The 21,934-nt window shown below is 41.1% G+C and overlaps 1 protein-coding gene across 1 annotated transcript in view; it reads left to right on the plus strand.

The window, feature by feature from the left end:
• Nucleotides 1–1,627: 1,627 nt before the first annotated feature.
• The window catches only part of RYR3 (ryanodine receptor 3), a 479,585-nt gene continuing 459,278 nt past the window's right edge, over nucleotides 1,628–21,934 (plus strand). Inside the window, exons 1-2 of the mRNA XM_054969918.1 lie at nucleotides 1,628–1,672; nucleotides 4,285–4,404. Coding sequence (XP_054825893.1) covers nucleotides 1,628–1,672; nucleotides 4,285–4,404 — 165 coding nt within the window. The remainder of the gene's footprint in view (nucleotides 1,673–4,284; nucleotides 4,405–21,934) is intronic.

Below are 21,934 nucleotides of genomic sequence, written 5' to 3' on the forward strand. Positions count from 1 at the left end.
CCTGGGATAGCTCGCACCCGGAGCTTCAGGGCTCACCCAGGCAGGTCAAGGCGGAGGTCCAGGGGTGACCCCATGGCTTGACCTGTACTGCTTTTCCCCTTGCCGCAGTTATGGCTTAATGTTTAATGTTGAGGTTAATTTAATAAAGTGGTCCTTAGATCCAACACCTGTGTCTGTCTTTTCGTTCCAACTAGGGGAGCAATTGGGTTAGTGGTATGACTAACAAAATATTCTTTTAATGGAGCAGATTAACTGTGGGAATTTACTTCAGATCAGAAGACACAGAAGAATCAAACAAAGGTGCCAATGACCTAATAACTTTTAATGAACTTTATTCTAAATACAAATACATTTTTATTTAGACGTGTCATATTTCTCATTTTCTGAGATGAACAGTATTTATCTGTGTTTGAGGGAAAATGACACAAGCATGACATGCTTTCACAAAACTACATAAATGACCTTAATGATGAGAAGAAACGTTGATTGAAGGAAAAGCCTTCTCAGGTGCTTCATTGTTAAAGCCATCTGTTTTGATTTGCTGCTTTGGCCTTCTCCTGGTATATATTGTTACTTAGATTGCAACATTACTTCTCCTTTATTGAATAGATTGAAACAACAATTACTTGCAGCTGCAGAAGAAAATGGGACTTTCTAAATCAATAATGGTCTTTATATAGAAAGAGTGTGTGTCACTTAATTTTGAGCTGACTTGGTTATATTTCAAGATGGGAAAGGGAAGAAAAGCAGTTTTCTTAACACAGATGTACTTTTTTCCTATTGCTAAAATATTATTACCTTGAGTTTGGTTTAAAAAAGAGCATGTAATGAAGGCTACAAAAAAAATTGGATTAGAGAAGAAACTTTTAATATAATCAATGCATATAGAAATATGAGTGGAAAGCTGACTTTCCAAATGTAGATTGAGAAAGGTTAGTGGTATGACTAACAAAATATTCTTCAAACGTGAGTTAGACCAGGTTTTAATGAAATATTCATACTGTCTTTGTCCTTTCAAAGTCCTCCTAGTCTAACTCTGAGGCAGTGACTATGTTTGCTGGATGGTTCATTCCAGGAGAGTCCTATGATCTGCAATGATGCACTATCCAGCAGTAGATTTATGCTGATTTTCATGAAGTCATCTCTCTCTTCTATACGTCAGTGTAGTCCTACCTGCAAGGCTTTACTATAAACATCTCACTTGTCACTGATGAAGAAAAGATTTCAGTTGTTACTGTGTGCTGTCTTCCTTTTTACATTTATCTCTTGCTACACAGTTAGAAGCAGAAAGAGGCAGAATATAATAGGATTATTGCCGCTTACATCAGCCATTTTTTAATCTTTTGTCATTCTGAGTGCCACGCCTAAACCACGCATAGCTGGCATCAAAATATAAATTTGAAGAGAGCCATCTTACTCCAGTAGTGCCTTAACACTGTGGTCCAAATAACATAAACGTATAGGCCAGAGCTTCTCCAGTTAATTCAGTGGAAGGAGCAGGTATGTGAAAGCCTGAACCCGAAACTCTCTTTCAAATTCTTTTATGTCTGTGAGTAATTCTTCTTAACTACTTGCATTTATTAAATAGCAAGTTTACTGAAGACATCTGGACTTAATTGCTTACCCCATGATATTCATCAGCACATTTCTGACCCATCTTTATCTAGAAGAGGTAATATTGCACTTGGTTCTGTGGATTTTGTTTCCTTCTAAAAACAGTTTTGCAGAAGGGTAGCATAAGTTGAGCAAACATTAAGGAGCATGGATCCGACATAGCGCTTTGTCATCTGGAGATCATTGTAATTCTGGGAGATCTCCAGGCTCCACTTGGATGTTGTCGCAGCCTTACAAATCAAATAGAATAGAGCAAAATTAGAACTTTTAGGATATAGTTGTCTTGTCTCTCAAAGGATATAGTCATCCAGGATATAACTCATATTGCTCATATTAGTCTTGATGTTTAAAGCCCTTAACAGACTGGAACCGACATAGCTGCGGGACCGCCTCTCCCTATATGTCACCTGAAGAGTCTTGTGCTCAGCTAATAAGTAGGTCCCAATGGTCCTCAGCTCGAGGGATGTCCATCTGGCCTCAACCAGGGCCAGGGCTTTTTCAGCCTTGGCCCCAGCTTGGTGGAACTCTCTCTGAAGGGAGATTCGGGCCCTGTGGGATTTATTACAGTCCTGCAGGGTCTGGAAGATGGAAATGTTCTGCCAGGCTTATTATGCTTGAGGCCTGATTATGTCCCCCCTCCAACCAATTCTTGGTGCCCCACAGTGCTGCCTTGAGAAAAGGTGTTTTTGTCTTTCTACTACCTGCATTTTATGATTTTAGCACAACCTTGATATGATCATTGACGCCTCATTATGAAATTATGGATTAGTTGCAGTTGTTTTAATGTATATTTAAACTTTGCATCTAACTGTTTGTTGTAAGCCACCCTGAGCCTACATGTGGGGAGGGCAGGATATAAGTCTAATAATAAACATAAACATAAATATAGGGAGTATAGGATTATGCTTGTATTTCATGCCTTAGCATAGGCTAATCAGTCGCATTGGTTTTCACCATATTCATGAAAGAAGTATTTTCTGCCATGTTATCATTAACACTTTCATTTGCTCATTTGTCTTGTACTAGCTTGATGCCCATGCTTCGCTACGATATTTAACTACTTTAAATCCAGTTATAATATTTATGGGTATGTAACATTTTTTGGTCGGGGGTGTGTGTGAGTTGGTTTTGTAGTACAATAGCATAATATCCAAGCTTCACAAAAGTGTTTGAATAAAGCAAAGCATGTTGATGCCTAAAACTGATGAAGTGAATTTTGAAATATAACATTTATTGAAGAGATTTTTGAAAGGAAAAGATTGTAGTGCAAGAAATAAAGTGAAAAATACTGCTTTAAGCCAGGGGCCTTCCTTTGCCACCCTGCAGGAGGAAGAGATGCAGCATGCTCTTTCTTGTACATATGGGGATCTGGAGGGGGTGCAGTGTTGTGAGCCTAAAATCTCCTTCATGAGCTGAAACAATAACTTGCATTAAAGTTGTGAATGCACCTCATTTTAAAAAATAAATATATTTCAATCTACAAACATACAAACAAACTACAAACTAATTTGTATTGTTTCTTACTTAGAAACAACAGTCATTCATACAGGGTTTCTAAATATCAAGCAGGATGAGGCAAGAGCAGTTTTCAAGGTGACTCAAATTCAGAATATTCACATGCTGCCAGAAATGGACAGATACTTTGGTATTCCTAGGTGAAACCCTAGGGTTACCAACTTACCACCCTCAAAGTGTGGCCTGGAGTAGTCATGGAATTACAAATGAGCAATTTGTACAGTCATTTTGAAAAAGAAACTTTATGTGCACTGGACCTTCAAGCATTTTCCCAATCTGCTCAAGACAATCTTGTGAAGAAAATGCATATTTCTGACTTATACAGAAGCCATCTTTCTTAGAACTTTGGTCAAGGGGCCTCCTGTTAAATGGCTAAATATACACCTTAATGGTGTATATTTATGGCTGAGTGGTGTCCAGAAATAACATCACTTTAAGCAGAGGTGGATTACCAGTCAAGTGGCAAAAAAACCCGCTACAGTTTGTTCATGTTGGCTAAGTTCTATAGTTTCCCAAAGCCTCCTCTTTCGAGCAAACATTTTCACAGACAAAGATTCAATGCAGCAACCTTGAAATTATACAAATATTATATGAATATTATTACACGTATTTATTCATGCCTAGATGTTTATTGTCTGATAAGTGCAACCTTATTTAGTAATTTAGTAGGCGGGGTCCAGGGCAACCTTCTGTGTGCTGGGCTTCTTCCACTGTGTGTTAAGTTGTAAAAATTCATGCGTGACAGCACATGAGCACATGTTAATGACAACGGTGCTTGCGTCTGTCTCTTCATTCCTCCTGGGGGGGGGGGGGCAATGACAACATATGTGGGTTTTCATCCAGAAGTGAAATCAATGGGTTATGCAACATCATGTCTGCCCCTTGCTCTGCCTCTGAAGCTCCTGGGGGTCCCAGGAAATGGTCTGGCAACCCTAACGTCATTACATGTGAACTGAGTATTAGTCTAACTGTGTCCTTTATTGGTACAAATATAATATAGAACAGTATATAAATGAAAAATTTTATCTTCTAATTCTTTATGTGGGCATGCACATTACCATTTTTAAACAAATGTGTTATTTGAGATTTGTAGAAGTCTGTCACAGACCTAAACTTCGTAGGTGTTTTCTCACTGATTTTCATGTTTGCTTATAGGATGATGAAGTAGTACTTCAGTGTATTGCTAACATTCACAAAGAACAGCGAAAGTTCTGCCTGGCAGCTGAGGGACTTGGGAATCGCCTGTGCTTTCTGGAACCAACGTCAGAAGCTAAAGTAAGAATCACTTCTGCAAGGATTTTGGTTAGTGTAATTGATGGCAGTTAATCTGAAAAAATTATTATTGATTTTTAATCGTGCTACCTGCAATACATGGTATATAAAATGTAAAATACTGAATGATTTCTTTTCTAAATCACTGAGTTTTCCTGCATTGTATATCCTCAAGTTAAGGCTTTGGCTGCTAACTACTTTGCACTTCAAAATCTGAAACTCCCATTGCATTGGGTTGGGGTAGCAAAAGTGGGTGGTAATATCTTTTAGAGGGAAACAATTCCTTCTACAGTGCCACTATCCTCCTCACAATGGAAGCATACACAATTCTAAATACTTGAGAACTACTGTCCTAATCACATTTCCCTGACAAATAGGTTTATTTTACTAGGAAGGGAAAGTAAACTATGGATGTTTAAGATCCAGAGGCGTTAGCTGTGTTAGTCTATAGTTGCAAAATCCAGTAGCACCTTTAAGACTATCGTAGCAAAGATTTCGAGATGCATCTGACGAAAAGAGCTGTGGTTCTCAAAAGCTTATGCTACGATAAAGTTGGTTAGTCTTAAAGGTGCTACTGAACTCTTTACTATGGATATTTAAGCTCAACTTTATATAAATGCAGGGGGTGTTTTTTGAGGGGGAACGCTCTGGAATGCCGTTCTGGGAGCTCTAGAATCTGCCCATGTGATTCCTTCCTCCTTCGGGCCTGCAGGCTCTGCAGAGGATGTTAAGCTGCTTTGAGTTCATTCTGCTTTTTTTTATTCCTCAGTGAGAGTAAGAGAGTGAGCTGGGGCCTGGCAAGGCTTTGCAGAGGAGGTTTAGCTGCTTTGAGTTCGTTCTGCTTTCCATTTCATTCAGGGGTTTCTGTGTATATGTATGCTGCTATGAGTTCATTCTGTTTTATTTTCATTGGGGGAGTGGGGGGGCTGTATGTGTATGTGTGCTTCTTTGAGCTCATTCTGTGTTCTTTTCATAGGGGTGGTTGATGCTGTGTGTATGTGCTGCTTTCATTCTTTTGTTGACTAAAGTTGACATTGTTATGGTTCCCACAGCTTTTTGAATGCATATTGGTTCTGTGTTAGTTAAATAGATCAGTTATGGTTATTTGTATTAGTTAAAATATCAATTATTATGGTTATTCAAGTTTTATGCTAGGAATGGATAGCTCTGTCCAAGTCACAGAAGGTTTTCATCAATATATTCATCAGCACATAGGGTGTTCTTATGTCTTAATAGCTGTAACTCAAATGGTTCTCCCCACCCTCAGCTGATTAACATTACTGAAATTGCAGTGGACATATGGGTGTTAAGGAAGTTTTTATGAATATTGTTTGTGTGGGACATTGGAATATTTATGAGGATTTCACAATGTCACAACAGCTTAGCCATTGGTAAGGTAGAATTGGCAGGCAACAAAAAAAGCCATTTTAAACTAAGTATTACTCTATTGCAGCTAAAGTTGAGTATCTAATTTTGAATTGTTTAGGAATTTCAGAGTCTGTGGAATTTTGAGAAAGAGTTTTAGAATTTTTTTTTCTATGCTGGCAGAGGGAATCTGAATTTAGTTTTGTGAGGTGGGTTTTGGATTTTTAGAGGTCCACTCCTTCTTGCATATTTTAAAATATGATTCCAAAGAAATGAAATGTTTGGGAAAGAGAATATAGAGGATACAGAAAGGAAAAAAACCTCTTGCTCATAATAGTGTAATTTTCCAAGCTTACTAACATTTATCTTGTTGTAATGCATTGTGCTGGGTTCCAGGAAGTGGCGTCACTTCTGGAAGTGACATCATCATGCATTTCCAGGAGTGCGTGCATGCTTTGCACGTGTACGTGTGATAATAGAGAGTTCCACCACCACTTTTCCCAGGAAAAAAAGCCCTGTATAAATGTATGTTATTGAAAAAGGGCCCTCCATCAGCCTCAGATATTGGTAGAGGAGGGGGTTGAGAGCATCCTCGCTCCTCCTCCTCCCCTGCTGGACTCTGGTCTATGCTCGCTCGCTCTCTGTCCCTTGCACCAGTCGCCTCAGCCATCTCCTTCCCAGCTTCATTGAGAGGGCTCCTTTTATTCCCCTTTCCCCACCACCACAAACAATTCTTCCACCCTCCTTCCTTCGTCATCTCCCCTGCCATTCCTGGAACCTCCCCCATGCTGTCTCTCCCCTCTGTCTGCTAATCCCTTGCCTCCCCTGTGCCTTCCAGCCCTCCCTCTGCCTGTCTCTCCCAGCCTATCCCCTGTCTACACTTGCCTGCCCCTCTACAGCCAGGCGTGGTCGTTCCTGGCCCGGTGTAGCCTGGGCCTCCACTGCCTGGCTTGGTGCATTTCTCATTGTCGGGCTGCATGCTGAGGCCCATGGCCCGGCGGTGAGCATTAGCAGCTGGGCCTCTTCCCCCAGTGTCTCTTGCGGCCGCCACCTCTTCTGCAATGCTGTCCTACAGCTCAGCTGGGTGGCGGCGAGTGGCATCCTTGGTGCCGGTGGCCGCTGGCTCGGTGGCATGGGCAGTGTCCCTGGGGCTAGTCACACCTGGCTCAGCAGCCTCTTTGGGGTTCCCCTTCAGGCCGGCCATTTCCTTCCCTGAGCCTCCTGCAAGGTAAGGGGGCTGGATGGGCAGAGGGCTCTGGGAGGGTGGGACCTGCGGCCCCCAGTGTCTGGCCGTGCTGGACACTACTCCTGCAAATGCACCAAGAAGCAGTGGCCAAGTACTAGCAAGATCACCCCGAGGTGCAAAGAGTGGCAGAGACTCTCTATGAGCAAAGCAATCCTGGAAGACGAGTAGAGAGACGCTCACTTCCATGGAAGGTCAAGGCTCACTCAGGCATGGCATATGATCCTTTACTACCTTCAAGCTACCTCTTAACCTCATCTATGCAGATATACCCATGTTCAGCATCTCAAAACAAAGCAACATGGCCCAAGTGCTGTGGAACTGTAAACTCATTGTTTGGGATGAGATCACCATGGCACACAAGGGGTGTTTTGAAGCACTGAGCATAACGCTAAAAGATGTCAGGGGAAACGTGATTTGGGGAGTCACTGTGATGCTGGCTGGAGACTTCTGGCAGATTCTGCCAGTAGTCCCAAGGGGAAATCGAGCTGACAAGGTTACTGGGTGTGTCAAGGTGTCGTATCTGTGGCCTCTCATCAGGAAACTCTCATTAAGAAAGAACATGAGGGTCCACTTGAAAGGCGAGGTGTCTGTTGGGGAATTCTCTGAACTCCTACTAAAAATAGGGGACAGAGGGTATCCCAAGGGAGAGTTGACCATCCCTGCAGACCTGGGCACAGTAGTGATGGCCCTAGCAGACCTAACAGCCACAATATACCCTGATGTCATCACTATCACAGAGAAGTCCATGGACTGGCTATGCAAGCGTGCCATTCTAACCCCCCAAAATGACAAGGCTGCCATCATTAATGAAACACAACTTAACTCCTTTGAAGGGGCAGAAATGGAGTACAGATCTGTGGACTCAGTGGTGCAAATGGATGATGCAGTCCACTACCCTGTGGAGGTACCCTCAACATGCTCAACCCTCCTGGCTTCCCAGCCCACAAGCTTCTCCTCAAAGTGGGGGCTCCAATGGTGCTGCTTCAGATCTTCAGCCCACCCAAACTCTGCAATGGCACCAGACTACGAGTGAAAGCCCTCCACAGGAACATCATTTAGGCCACATTGTTCACCGGCAGTGTTTAGGGGGAGTTAGTGTTCATACCACGCATACTACTGATACCATCAGATAACCTCTTCGAGTTCAAGAGACTGCAGTTCCCTCTCAAGGTCTGTTTTCCTGTGATGATCAACCAGTCTAGGTGCAGACATTGAAGCTGGCAGGAATTGACTTGAGGGAGGACTGCTTTTCTCATGGGCAGTTCTACGTGGCCTGCTCTAGAATGAGCTCACCCAACAGCCTGGTGATCCTAGCACCTGAGGGGAAAACCACCAATGCCGTCTACAAAGAGGTCCTTCAGTAGAAAAAAAAACAGTTGTACGTATTTTTCACTTTATTTATTTTACTACCATCTTTTCCCTTTAAAATCTCTTCAATAAATGTTACATTTTGAAATTCACTTCATCAGTTTTTGGTATGAACATGCTTCACTTTATTCAAACACCTTTGTGAAGCTTAGGCACTATGCTATTATACTACAAAATCAACTAAAAAAAATCACAAACCAAAAAATGTTACATACCCATAAGTATTATAACTGGATTTAAAGTAGTTAAATACTGTAGTGAAGCATGGCATCAAGCTAGTAATTAAATAAAATAAATGAAATCTTCAATCAAAGATGCCTGAATGTGGGGTCTGTACAACCCATAAGCAAGTGTATTTTTATTGCATGGGCCTGTTGCAATGTAGCAACATTGCAACTCTTTTTAAAAAATGCTTCAGCATTGTAACATTAAAAAAAAAATTAAAAATAAACAGAAACATTGAAAGAAGCTACAATATCCTTAATACCAAAGGATGGAACAGATTTGAAGGAAATCAAAAACTATAGACCAATCTCCCTGCTGAATGTAGATTATAAAATCTTTGCAACTATATTATCAAGGAGAATGAGGAAACTAATGGACCAGATGATCCACCAAGATCAGGCTGGCTTTTTAATGGGATGACAGACTAGCCGTAATATAAGAAAAATACTAAGCATTTTGGAGTATTACAAAGCCCATCCAGAAAAACAAATGGCTCTGATGTTCCTTGATGCAGAGAAGACATTTGACAATCTCAACTGGCAACTTATGTTTAAACAACTAGAAGAGATGCAGTGTGGAGAAAACTTTCTCAGAATAATACGAGGAATTTATGATAAAAAAGGACTAGAATCTCAATTAATGGCCAACTAACAGAACCAATAGAAATTGAAAAAGGAACAAGACAAGGTTGTCCATTATCTCCTCTTTTGTTTATACTGACACTGGAACCACTTATGGACAAGAAGATCTTGCAGGAAATCAAAGATTATGGAGCTTTGGCAGGATTAAAAATAAATATTCAAAAGACAAAGTTGATTACTAAAAATATCCAAAAACGACAGATGGAAGAATTAACTCAAAAATTGCGACTAGTAATTGAAAAGAAGATAAAAAATTTAGGAATTTGGATGACTAACAGATGTAGCTCTTTATATGAAGACAATTATGGGATACTGATAAAAACAATAAAAAAAGACCTGGAAAGATGGAAAGATCTTCAGCTATCATTGATGGGAAGAATAGCAGCGATACAAATGAATGTTCTCCCAAGAGTTCTATTTCTATTTCAAAATATTCCATTAGGAATACCCCAAGTATTCTTTAAAGACTTTAACCGGGCTGTACAGTCTTTTATCTGGCAGAACAAAAAACCACAAATTAAGCTGAAAGCCCTACAAGATACTAAGGAAAAAGCAGGCTTTGCCCTACCAGATTGGCTCCTATATTATAAGGCTTGTGTGCTGACCTGGCTGAGAGAGTGGATTACTTTGGAAAATGAAAGACTTTTAAACTTGGAAGGACATGACCTATTGATGGGCTGGCACGCGTTTTTCGTTGAAAAAAGAGGGGGAAACTCCTATTTATAAGATCTTACTGAAACCAGCTGGGCTATTAAAAAATCCAAAAGAAATGGCAGAGCTAGACATTGAGTTGGGTTGGTGGGGCCAGGCACAACTGGAATCTAGATATAAAAAAGACAAAACAGTGGGTTTTTACGAAAAGGATGAAAATATTGATGTGATACTATGTGGTACTAATGTTAAAATGATAAAGAAAATATATGCTATACTTATAGAGGCAAAATTACAGTGGGAGGAGGTCAAAGATACTATGATAAAATGGGCCGAGAATGTGGGACATACAATAGATTTAGAGCAATGGTCACAAATGTGGAAAAGTAATTTAAAGATGACAAAATCGGCCTCACTGAAGGAAAATGTATATAAAATGTTTTATAGGTGGCATCTAACCCCAATTAGGTTAGCTAAATCTTGCTTAAATATGTCAAACAATTGTTGGAAGTGTGAGAAGATACCGGGATCTTATTATCATATGTGGTGGACATGTGAAAAAGCAGTGGAGTTCTGGAAGATGGCACATACAATGTAACAACAGATACTCATGACTCTACTACCTTTGAAACCACAACTTTTTTTATTAAACCACATATCGGTCCTGGTCAATAAAAAGAAAAAGCATTTGATGTTGAATATAATTACAACAGCTAGGATTGCATATGCGAAACTTTGGGAAATGACAACTATCCCCACACAAGAAAACCTGGTCGAAAAAATACTTGAGACGGCTGAAATGGACAAATTGTCGAGTTTATTGAAAGAATTGGATATTACAACCTATAATGACATTTGGGAGCCTTTTTACAAATGGATACAAGATAAGTTTGGAGAAATTTAATTTTCAACTAAGATGTGGTCCTTTATGGACATTATAGAAGATAAATGGAAAAATTTGCAAATAGAGAGCTGATTAGCAGAATACTAAGACACGTATTAGAGTGAATGGTGCGATGTAATAGATATGTAATTTCTTTTTTCTTGTTCTTTCTTCTCTTTCTATCCCCCCTCCTTTTACTTTCTATTCCCTATTTTCTATCTAAAAAATAAAAATCATATTTAAAAAAGGTTACGTATGTCTGCAAGGAAAAAACTTGGGGGGAAAGCTGGAGAAAATGCATTTCTGCATCTCATGCCGCCCTTACGCTTGCAGAACTCTGGAGATCATGCAAAGGAGAATGTCACATGAACTGCTGCAATATGACTGTGCTGCTGCATTCTAGACCAGTGGTAACTTCCAGAGAAGACCTAAGGGCAGCCCAGCATAGAGCGAGTTGCACTAGTCCATCCTGGAGGTGACTGTTGCAAGGATCACTGTAGCTAGGTCATGAGTTGAGAGGTAAGGAGCAAGTTGCCTAATCTGATGAAGATGGAAGAACACAGATTTGGCAACTGCTATAACTTGGGTCTCCATTGACAAGGAGACATCCAAGACCATGCCCAAACTCCTCGCCACTGGCATAAGTGTCAGTGGCGTTGCATCAGGGAGCTGGATCTCAGAACCTGTCAGCCCATGGCCCAGGTAAAGGACCTCCATCTTCATGGGATTCAGTTTGTCTGCTCAATCAGCCAGTCACAGCTGTGATATTCCAATCCTGAAGGATATGGAGTAGGGCTTTGCCTTCCTCTTATTACAAAATAGTTATATTTTGTTTGGCAGCAGAATTACCCAGTCAGAATAGTCTTTCTCCAATATGCAGTAAACAATCTTCAGGCAATTAAATTGTAGAAAAGTGACATCAAGGCTGGACATGGGTGTGCGTGGATGAGGCTTCATGGTAAGAACTTTGAAAAATAGGTCCTTCCCCTTGGGAAGGTTATGGGGCAAGAAATGGAGAATCTCCCAAAGGAAATAGAAACTGAAGAGTCAGGAGGCATTCCCACCTTAGACAAAGAGAAGCAGCTTACTTATCAAGAGAGTAACACACACACACATACACACAAACTGAAACATGCAGCATCCCCACTATCAAAGACATGCTGGGTCACCTATTCCATCACCTCTCTCTCCCCAATGCCTATCCTACTGTGCCAATGTGTGCCAATTTTCCCTTGCAGTCTGCATCCCCCTGCTTAGTTGCTGTTGTCCAAACCACATCCCCATCCAAGCAAATCTATCTCAAGGTCCTCTGCCTTTTTCTCATGCTACTATTCTTGAAGCTACGTGGCTGCAATGTAGTCTTTGTTATTGTTTGGAACCTTTCCCGGCAATTCTCCCCTAGACTTAAACATGGGTACCTTTCATTGCCTAAAGAAGGGGAAACTCTTTGTCCGTCTGAAATATGGCAGTTTAGGTGCCCTCAGCGAATTCAACAACCCTCCTGAATTTTGCTCATTTGGATGGAAAACCACCACAGTACGGACCAGAGGAAACAGGGAGTGTCTTTGATTGAAACCAATGGGAAATAATAAAATAGAATTATGGAAATGGACAAGTAACAACAAGAACACAAAATGAAACAAAATCACATGAAACAACCCAATAATGAGACAGTCCCTTTTAGAGTTAATAACAAAAAGTAAAGAAAAGAAAGAAATGCCCTTGCAAAAGTCTACTTAAACAGTGGTCTTCCTCTTGAAGAGACTGAAAGTAGAGCTAGATCCCCAAACCATGTAAGAGACCTCTAAACCTTATCCATGTATAATCTCCTATCATGTCTAAACTAATTACTTTGATTTTTGCCATCATCATATTTTTCTTCAATGTTTTGAAGCTGAAATTAATTATATCAATGGACATTATTATTTCGATCTTAGATAGCAGGAATTAAGACCAAGAGATTGCATTTTCACGGAAGTTATCCAGTCAATGTGCCTTTCAAAGAAACTGGGGTTGTCATCCATTCACTGGTGATCCCTGGGAGCATCTCAGGGATGGATCCTGGGAAGGGGGAGCACCACAGACACCATGATGTCACATCTGGGTGTGCACCCAGGAGTGATGTCATGACATCCACACAACACTCTAGGAAGTCCCCAAATTCTTTGGTATTTTCAGGAGAGATTGTGGATATTCCTAGAGCATAGGAGACACTGTGGCATTACTGCTGCATGAACACTCGGATGTGATGTCACAGCATTCACCCTGTTGCCCCCTTTTTTCCTCCCACTGCTCCATTGATGGGGCAAGGAGCATGGGAGTGGGAGACCATCTACTGGGGCATGAAACCAGTTAAGCCTACACAGAATGCAAGCAATTTCCTACTTTTATACATGGGCCCCCTCAATGTTTTCTTTCTTTGCTGAAATATATGGTTTCAGATTCATAAAACTTCTTAAATATGTTATCAATGGAACATTTGGTTTTCTAGCCTGCTGCTTCTGTCAGAAACACTATCCTCTTTTAATCATTGACATAAAATGTAGTTTATGTAAAGGCTGAATCAGCAAATCAGCAATGTAGCAGACTAACTGAAAACTTCTAAAACACTAGAAATTAGGAGAATGTAATAAGAAAAAAATGCATAAAAATGCTGTAGGCCTAAGAATATGAAAAAGGAGGAGTAAGAAAATCAAATCATAAGGGGAAAAACTTGTAGTGCAATCTTATGTAGAATTTCTCTAGTCTAAGGCAATTTATTTCAGTGGGCTAAGAATGTAGTAACTCTGCATGGGATTGCACCATCAGTTGCAGCAGAAAATCTCTTGCCCTTTATGTTTTCATGGTCACATCCTTTATTTTCTTTTTCTTTTTCAACCCATTTAATCCTGAAAATTTAATTTCCCTTATGAAAACTGGTATTCTGTGCACAGTTTTGATGATTAATAGTAGGCTTGCACTCTATATATCTTATTAAAGGTTCAGAAAAGTAGACATAATAACATATAACATTAGCACCATCGATGAAAATTGTTCCTTACAGAAAATTACGGAAAGGCAAGGGTAAAAGGTGATGAACACGATTACATTGCAAAGTGGGATCCTTTTTATGTTTACATTTCTAACAACAATCTTCTATCGCCTAAACACATGGCAACCTATGTTTTTTTAATAAATTTTTTTTTATTGGAATTAGAAATATTTTGTCATTTATAACAATCAAAATACTCTAATATTCCAGTTCTAACCCCCTCCCTTTCCCCCCCGTTTGTTGACTTCCAACAGCTTTCCAACCCTTTGTCTATTCTTCCCCTGCTCATTTCAACTTATTTTGTCAATTAAACATATACTTTCACACTCTTCTAAGCTAATCTATTATAACACAGTGCTAAGTCAGTTTCCCTTCACTTATCAACTAACTAATATATTCCTGGCATATTATTCAATAGTAATAATACTGGTAATATTCTCAATATCCTGTACTCTAACTTATTCATTCTAATGTCATCAATATGGGACAAACAATTTATCCCTCCCTATACATAACTTGAGTACTCATAAGTGATGAATACATTTATAAGTCAACCAATTTAACTTATACTCTATATGTTACTCTTTACTTCCTCTTATATCTCTTATCTTTATAACATAAAGTCAATCAATTTGACTCATATTCTACACATTTCTAAATATAACTATAAACACAATATACATTCAACATAAGTCAATCAATTTGACCCATGTTCTGCACATTTCTAAATATCGCTATAACCAAAAATGCCTTCAGCATAAGTCAATCAATTTAACCTATATTCTATATGCTACTTCTCATTCCCTCCCTTCTTGTATTCATGAATTTTAATTCTGTTAATTCTCAATTACACCCCTATCTGCCAGCAACATAATTAATTAATTAATTTCTATTCTTATATATCACATAATAACTATTACTCAATACTGTATAGAATAATCAAATAGAATAATTGCTTAGTAATTCTTATTTAACTCTCCTCCCCCCGGTATAGTCACTTCTCTCTTCTTTTGTTTTTCTTCAATAATTTTCAAACTGCCACAGTTCTCCTCCCACCTCCCATTTTTTCACCAAATATTGTTTCAGCTTCTCCCAATCTGTGTTAAACTGTCCTGGATCAAGGTCTCTTAGTTTTCTTGTCAGTTTATCCATCTCCGCCATGTACAGCAATTTGTAAATCCAGTCCTCGATAGTTGGCACTTCTTGTACTTTCCACTTTTGCGCATACAAAAGTCTAGCCGCTGCTGTCATGTAAAAAAGCAATGTCCTATGTTGTGCTGACATGGCAACCTATGTTAATAGCCTAGCTATATTTACAAATGTACAATATTAAAATGATAATAGTATATATATCAAGTAGACATGTTGTGTTGTAAACTTACCTGAAGAGAGCTGATAACTGATTCTCTCTGTATCTACCCTCCTGTTATTCTTTGAGATCGTGTTTATTAACATAGCATTGTGTTTTAGTTATACTATGTAGATCTCCTTAGGTTCTTGTTGTAAATAGTTGTTATTGAACCTAATAAAGTTTTAATTTTTTAAAAAAACACACGGTTACATTGCCTTAGATTCCATTTGGAATGAGAAAATCAAAGGAGAAAATTAAAGTAGAAGAGAAATCAGAACCTCTAATTTATGCACTTTGTTTATTACTCATTAAGGATTTTTTTTACCCCACCTATGCCCCAAAGTACTCAGGGTGGCATAGGTAGTTCTCTCTTCTCTCCAGTTTGTCCTCATAACAACTCTGTTAGGTAGGTTAAACTGAGATAAATTTCATGGGGAGTGATGATTTGAACCTGGATCTATTAGGTTCTAGGCCAACACTCTAACTACTATGGAACACTTTTACAAACTTTATCTATCTAACAATAACGTAAACACAGTGTCAGGCTCTGTGCCAGGGCTGTCCATGCCTGGTGGGGGGGCAGGCTTTCCCTTCTCTCTTAGTCTGCACACCACTCCCAGCCTTGAGATGTGCCTCAGAAGTAGGGGGGGAGGGGGGTTTACAGCACCCTCTCACCATCTCTCTGCTGCTGTGACCATCTCTCTGCTTGTTGCTTGATTACTTGTTCACTTGCTTGCTCGTGCTCTCTCTGGCTCTCATATTCTCAGCTCTCTCCTCCACCCTGTCTACGCTGCCAGGCTCAGCTTTATAGGACGGCCCTGGGGTGATTTTCTGCCCTTCCTCCAGGCTTCACCCTGTCTCCAGAGGACCCTCCCTAGCCCTTTGGTGTTTGCCAGAGCTGCTGGCATGTCCAGGGCCATCCTAGGGACCTTCCCACCCCCTGCCCCTCCCAGGTTCATTGGGGCTGGTCTGTAGAGTGGGGCTGGCTGTCCCCCACCAGCCAGCATGGCCTAGCAACTGCTTCAGCATATTTTCTTGCAGCCTCACCCTGGCAGCTTGCCTTTTCCTCACAACAACCATCCAAGTGACCTGATGGGGATGAGGGAGACAGACCAGTACCTGAGTAATGTCACAAAACAAACCAAGATGCATCCTCCCCTAAACAGGTCTACTCAGATGTAAGTCCCATGTTACTCAGTAGCGGTTACTCCCAGGGAAGTGCCTTTTGAATTGCAGCCTATGACTGAAGCCTGCACATTCCCCCTTCCAACATTTCCTAAGCTGATAGGCAGAGAGAGGGGTTCTTCCATTGCAAGGATGGATTGGCAGTAGGGTTGCCTGGGGTGTGGGATCCCCAAATCCCACCCTTTCCCCCCTGTGCCCACTTACCTGGCCGGTGGGGGGGGCATGCTCCCTCCATGGGTGGCGCAGCACGCCCCCGGGTGCCGGGCATGCTCCTGTGCCATGAGAGTGGGCAGTGGCAGTGGTGGTGGTGGCGGCCAAGAGAGCCCAAGCAGCAGTGGCAAGAGCAGGCTGCTCACACCGCCACTGCTGTGGCCGCCGCGGCCCACTCTCTCGCCACTGCTACTGCCCCTGTGCAGCCTGCGCTGGTAGGGACAAGGGGCATGGCAGTGACGGCTGCAGTGGCCATGGCCTGCTCTCTCACCACAGCCGCACTGCCCCTGTGCAGCCCGTGCCAGCAGGGACAAGGGGCGTGGTGGCGGCAAGAGAGAGAGAGAGCTGCCCGCTCTTTCTACCCCTCCCCAACATGCGTGACATCGTCACGCAGGGCGCCCTTTGACCCTGTGTGATGACATTACTCCCGGAAGCTTTGCGCATGCAGTGGAGAGATCCAGAACAGCAACAGGGTAAGAGCTAGTGTCCCAGCTCCCGCTGGGAGACTTGAGGGACCTGGCAACCCTAATTGGCAGGGAGACAATGCCATTGCCCAGCTGGTGATGGGGAAAAAAAATATGCACTCATGTACATTGTGCGCAATTCCCCTTCCCGCTATCTGAGTTAATTAATAACTTAAGGGCTCTCTTCCATTGGGATCCAATTGGTAAATGCTGTTAAGGAAAACATGATGCTGCCGCACAAACACAGTGCCTGCCTGCTGTTGCGAGGTATGAACTGAAATGAAACACAAACTTTTTGGTGGGAGTGTGCATTATAATTTAGATTCCCAGCTTTGGTTCACTATCTTGGAATCTGCTTTAACAAAATGAAACTGACTTTAACTTTCTAGATCTCTAACCTACTGCAGGCTTGTGATTTTCCTGTGTTCCTCCAGCTTGCCCATTATTGCCACTGTTAGTAAAATCTAATTGCTTGACAAAGCTAGGAAATTCCCCCTGGCCCATCGAGCACTGAAATATTTTGGGGTATTCTCCACAATTTTCTTCACAGTGGCCTTGGCTTCCTTTTAGAATATATTATGTTTGTGTGTTCCTTTGCTTAAGCTTGTGCCTACTAGAGTTACTTGTCTCCAGGTGGTGGCAGGGAATCCCCTTTTCCCAGCCTCCTCCTTTCACCACTGCTCACCTGGCCAGCAAACAAAAAGGCAAAGGAATGGGCCTCCTGGGGCACACTCTTCTCACCATTTGGGGGGACCAAATCAGCCCAGCGCAAAGCCTGGGAGCACTCATGGGGCCTATGCAATGACATCACTCCCGGAAGTAATGTCATCATGCCACACTGGGAGTGCACACATGCTTTGTGTACACATGAGAACATCCAAAATATAAGTGCCAGGTCCTCCCACTGGGAGGGTAAGGGAACCTGGCAATCCCAGTGCCTACATTTTGTTGGCTTGTTTTCTACATATTTATTTATAACTTGCTATCCAAGCAGGCTACAAATCACTCAAGATAACGAACATCAGCCTCCAAAATTTGGGACCATGCCCATTCCTACCATCCTTCCTCTAATGCAAGAAAAATGGGGTCCTAGTCATAATAAAGTTCCTTATTAACCTTACCTCTCTTTACTAACACTATTACAAAAAACAATCTTACTAACTCTCTCAAAATTTAATTTATTCATTTAAAATCTATATAATCTTTCTCACAACCAAAGTTCTCAATTTATCTCAGAGTTGTTAAAAATTCAATAAAACAGCATGACTGCACACCCCGGCCAAAATTCTCCATGTTGTCCAACTACTAAAAACACAAGTGTTCTGACTTCTAATTAACTTGGTCACTCTATAAAGAACTGAAACAACTTTTTTCCATGTAGTCTCTTGTGACCTAAATAATATGCAGACAGTACATGCTAGAGACTAAATATGCACACGGTTGTTTAAACCAGCAACCTAAGAAAGCTGGAGGTGTTTTGGACAAGAAGGAACAACCAAAAACAATGTCTTCAGGTTGAAATAATTAAAATCAAACTATGGGAATCAATCATTGGCCTGATAGTGACCAAAGTCTTTACTAATCATATTAAAACCAGATAATAAAGTCGAAATGCCAACAACAGCAAGTATTTTGCCTCATTATGCTGATTGTTCAAATAGTGTTTCAACTGTGAATGCAATAGAAGATGGAAAATATCTTTTTATAAAAAAAATACATGAGTCTTCCATTTTTATATTAAGAAGGCTTTTCTACTTTGAAAATGTTTATTGTTATGTACAGACTACATTTGGATATTAAAATGGGCAAAATGTAAAAAAGAACTATAAGACTAAGCAACATTTACAGTAATGCAGGACTACAGCTCTCAGCTAGCTGGGACATAGAGTGTACCTCTATACACTAAAGCATTGGCCCCTGTGCAGATAATGTACAGTGGACCCAGGCACAAAATAAGGAGATGAGTCTATATATCCAGGAGCACATACAACTATGCAAAAAAAAAAAAAAAAGCAATTTGCCCTCTTAACCTTCATATTTGCTAGGAAGGATTTCCTGCAATTGGTACTTGCAGCTGGGACAGATAGCAGACCGACAAGATTGCAAAGGCAATTGATATAATATCAGAAGCAGATATGGGAACAAACAGCATTACAAACTGAAAAAACCCACAAACAGCCTAATATGCTGTTCTTGAACATGCTGTTCGTGAGGCCCCATCCTAAATGAACAGGTGGCCGTTGCAAGCCTCGTTCATTCGGCAGCCGTTCGTCAAGCCAGACAGTCTGGCACCTGCAATCAATCCCCTTGGCAACTGGAGGCAGGGAGGGACTGAATTCTGTCTGAACTCCTTCTGGCTTTCCTTCTGGCTTTAACCCTTCAAAGTACTTCCAGCAGAGAGTCTTGGTTTTGCCACCATGAAGAGAAAATGACAGCCAACGGGGAGACCCATGGATCATGCCTTTCCTTAGGCGCAATCTCTCTGAAACTTGGGGGGGGGTCTTCAGAGGACAGTGAGGGCTATGTCCCCTGCAAATTTGGTGGGTATTGGACATTGGGAAGGTCACTTTTGTAACCCCTCAAACTAGCTCCCGGCAGACACTGCTGTTGTTGCCAGGACAGGGCCCTTTAAACTATCAGCTGGCAGGCGGCAGGAGGGAATCCCCCCCGCCGCCGCCTGCCAGCTGATAGTTTAAAGGGATCTTTAAAGGGCCAGGTAAGTGGGTTTGAGGGGAGGGGGCTAAGTGGGGGGTTAGGGTGTGGGGGTTCTGGCCCCCATGAACAACGAACATGTCTGGGAACAGTTCATGTTCGTCCATGTTCGTTGTTCGTGGATGGCAACGAACGACGAACAGGGTGTTGTGGATTTTCCGGGCTGTATAGCCGTGGTCTTGGCATTGTAGTTCCTGACATTTTGCCAGCAGCTGTGGCTGGCATCTTCAGAGGTGTAGCACCAAAAGACAGAGATCTCTCAGTGTCACAGTGAGAGATCTCTGTGACACTGAGAGATCTCTGTCTTTTGGTGCTACACCTCTGAAAATGCCAGCCACAGCTGCTGGAAAAACATCAGGAACTACAATGCCAAGACCACGGCTATACAGCCTGGAAAATCCACAACAACCATCGTTCTCCAGCCGTGAAAGCCTTCGACAATATGATGAACAGAGTGTTTGGGGTTTTTTCCCCGTTCATGCCCATGTCTAATCAGAAGTCTTAAGACTTCAGGTGTCATTTAGGGGTTGCCTGAGCCAAAACAGTTCCCATTATGCCATAGAGTATTGCCACACAATGTAGCACCCTTAGCCAAAGATCAGACCCAGATGCTTGGCCAAAGGCACTGCATTCTAAAAAAAAGCTCACTATGGAACAATGGAAGCTTAACTCCTTGATATTTGCCAGATTATTACAACAACTCAAAATGAGATCAAAAATGATATCAAAATTATATCAAAAGTAGTTCAAGGGTTGTTGTTGAATCTCAGTTGGCTGTCTGGAGGGTGAAAGAAGAAGACAAGGGAGAAGGAAAAGGGCAAATGGTTCCATGTACCAGAGTAGTGCCATAGGGAGTAATTATAATTTATATTACCATCTCTATACAGACACCTTGAAACATAATATACACAAAAGCCAGGCCTCTGGGAAGAGAAATTTACAATCTAAATCAAGACTTTCTACTAAGGTTATGGGATCTCATTTCTAGAACATTTCAAAGAAAAAAGTCTATCTTAGATATAAAAACAAGATATTAAATAATCCATCAAATTATATTTCTGCATCCAAGTTTTCAATATATTTGGCCACTGTCAAAGATATCACATCATCCCAGTTTTCTGCATCCATTATTCTGCATCCCAGCTTTCAATATATTTGGCCACTGTCAAAGATATCACATCATACCGCAAAAATGGTTTGAAAGGCCAGTCCCTGTTAGTATGGTAAAGATGACCATCGTCATATTTTTAAAAGTCATGTGCAGCAGTGCGATTGTTAACACAAAATTGCTGTCCTTAGTGAGGCAATGAAGAAAACAGTTTACATTAATCAACTAGTGAAATGTAGAACACTTCCTAATTGTAGTGAAATTGTTCTCTCATTAACAGCATCAGATAGTGAAAGAAACTTGCATTACTTCTGTTGAAGATTGTGTTCTGTTGCTGTAAAGAGTAAATGTATTTCTACTTTCTAAGAATAAAGTGGTTTGCTTTCTACCTTCATTTATTTGTATAAAACAGGTATATTTGACCATGGTTGCAAATGCAAACATCTTTTATGTCCAAAATTGCAGTGCAGTCCTGAGGGCTGCTGTGGTGGTAGCAGTCAGTCACTGATGGAAAAGTGGCATGGACATTCTACTGGGGGAAGTAACACGTGCGCCTCCACAAGGCATAGAGAGCATGCCAGAGTCCATAAGAACCTCAGAAACACCCACCATTCAGACACTCCTGTGAGTGGTATAGGCACTCACTGATCCAGTCACTGCCCTTCAACACCACTCCCTCGGCCTCATGGAGAGCCAGCAGCACATAGGAGAAGTGCTGCATACATGCAACCATCCCTGCTCTGAGCCACACATACCCCTTCCCCTGGAAAGGGAGGAGAGTTAATGATACCATTTTTTCTTGCCAACTATTATTTCTCTCCCTGCAAATTCCAATAACATCTTCTAAAAATATTTCCAAGAACACATTGATCGATTGGGAGCATACAGAGAACATAATGTAATTTTACCATATGGTTGAAAACTAGTGGGATTTTGAAATGCTGAGATCAGGCTAGATTCTGCTCATTAAAATTAGCATGGAGTCCTAAAAAAGAGTAAGAAGTAAATATGTACAAATACTTCTTGATTTAATTGATGCCATTAGAATGCTATACAATTTCAGTTATATGAGTAATTTTTAAAATTTCTACTT

Source organism: Eublepharis macularius, chromosome 2, assembly GCF_028583425.1.
Source record: "Eublepharis macularius isolate TG4126 chromosome 2, MPM_Emac_v1.0, whole genome shotgun sequence".
In the NCBI taxonomy this organism is placed as follows: domain Eukaryota; kingdom Metazoa; phylum Chordata; class Lepidosauria; order Squamata; family Eublepharidae; genus Eublepharis; species Eublepharis macularius.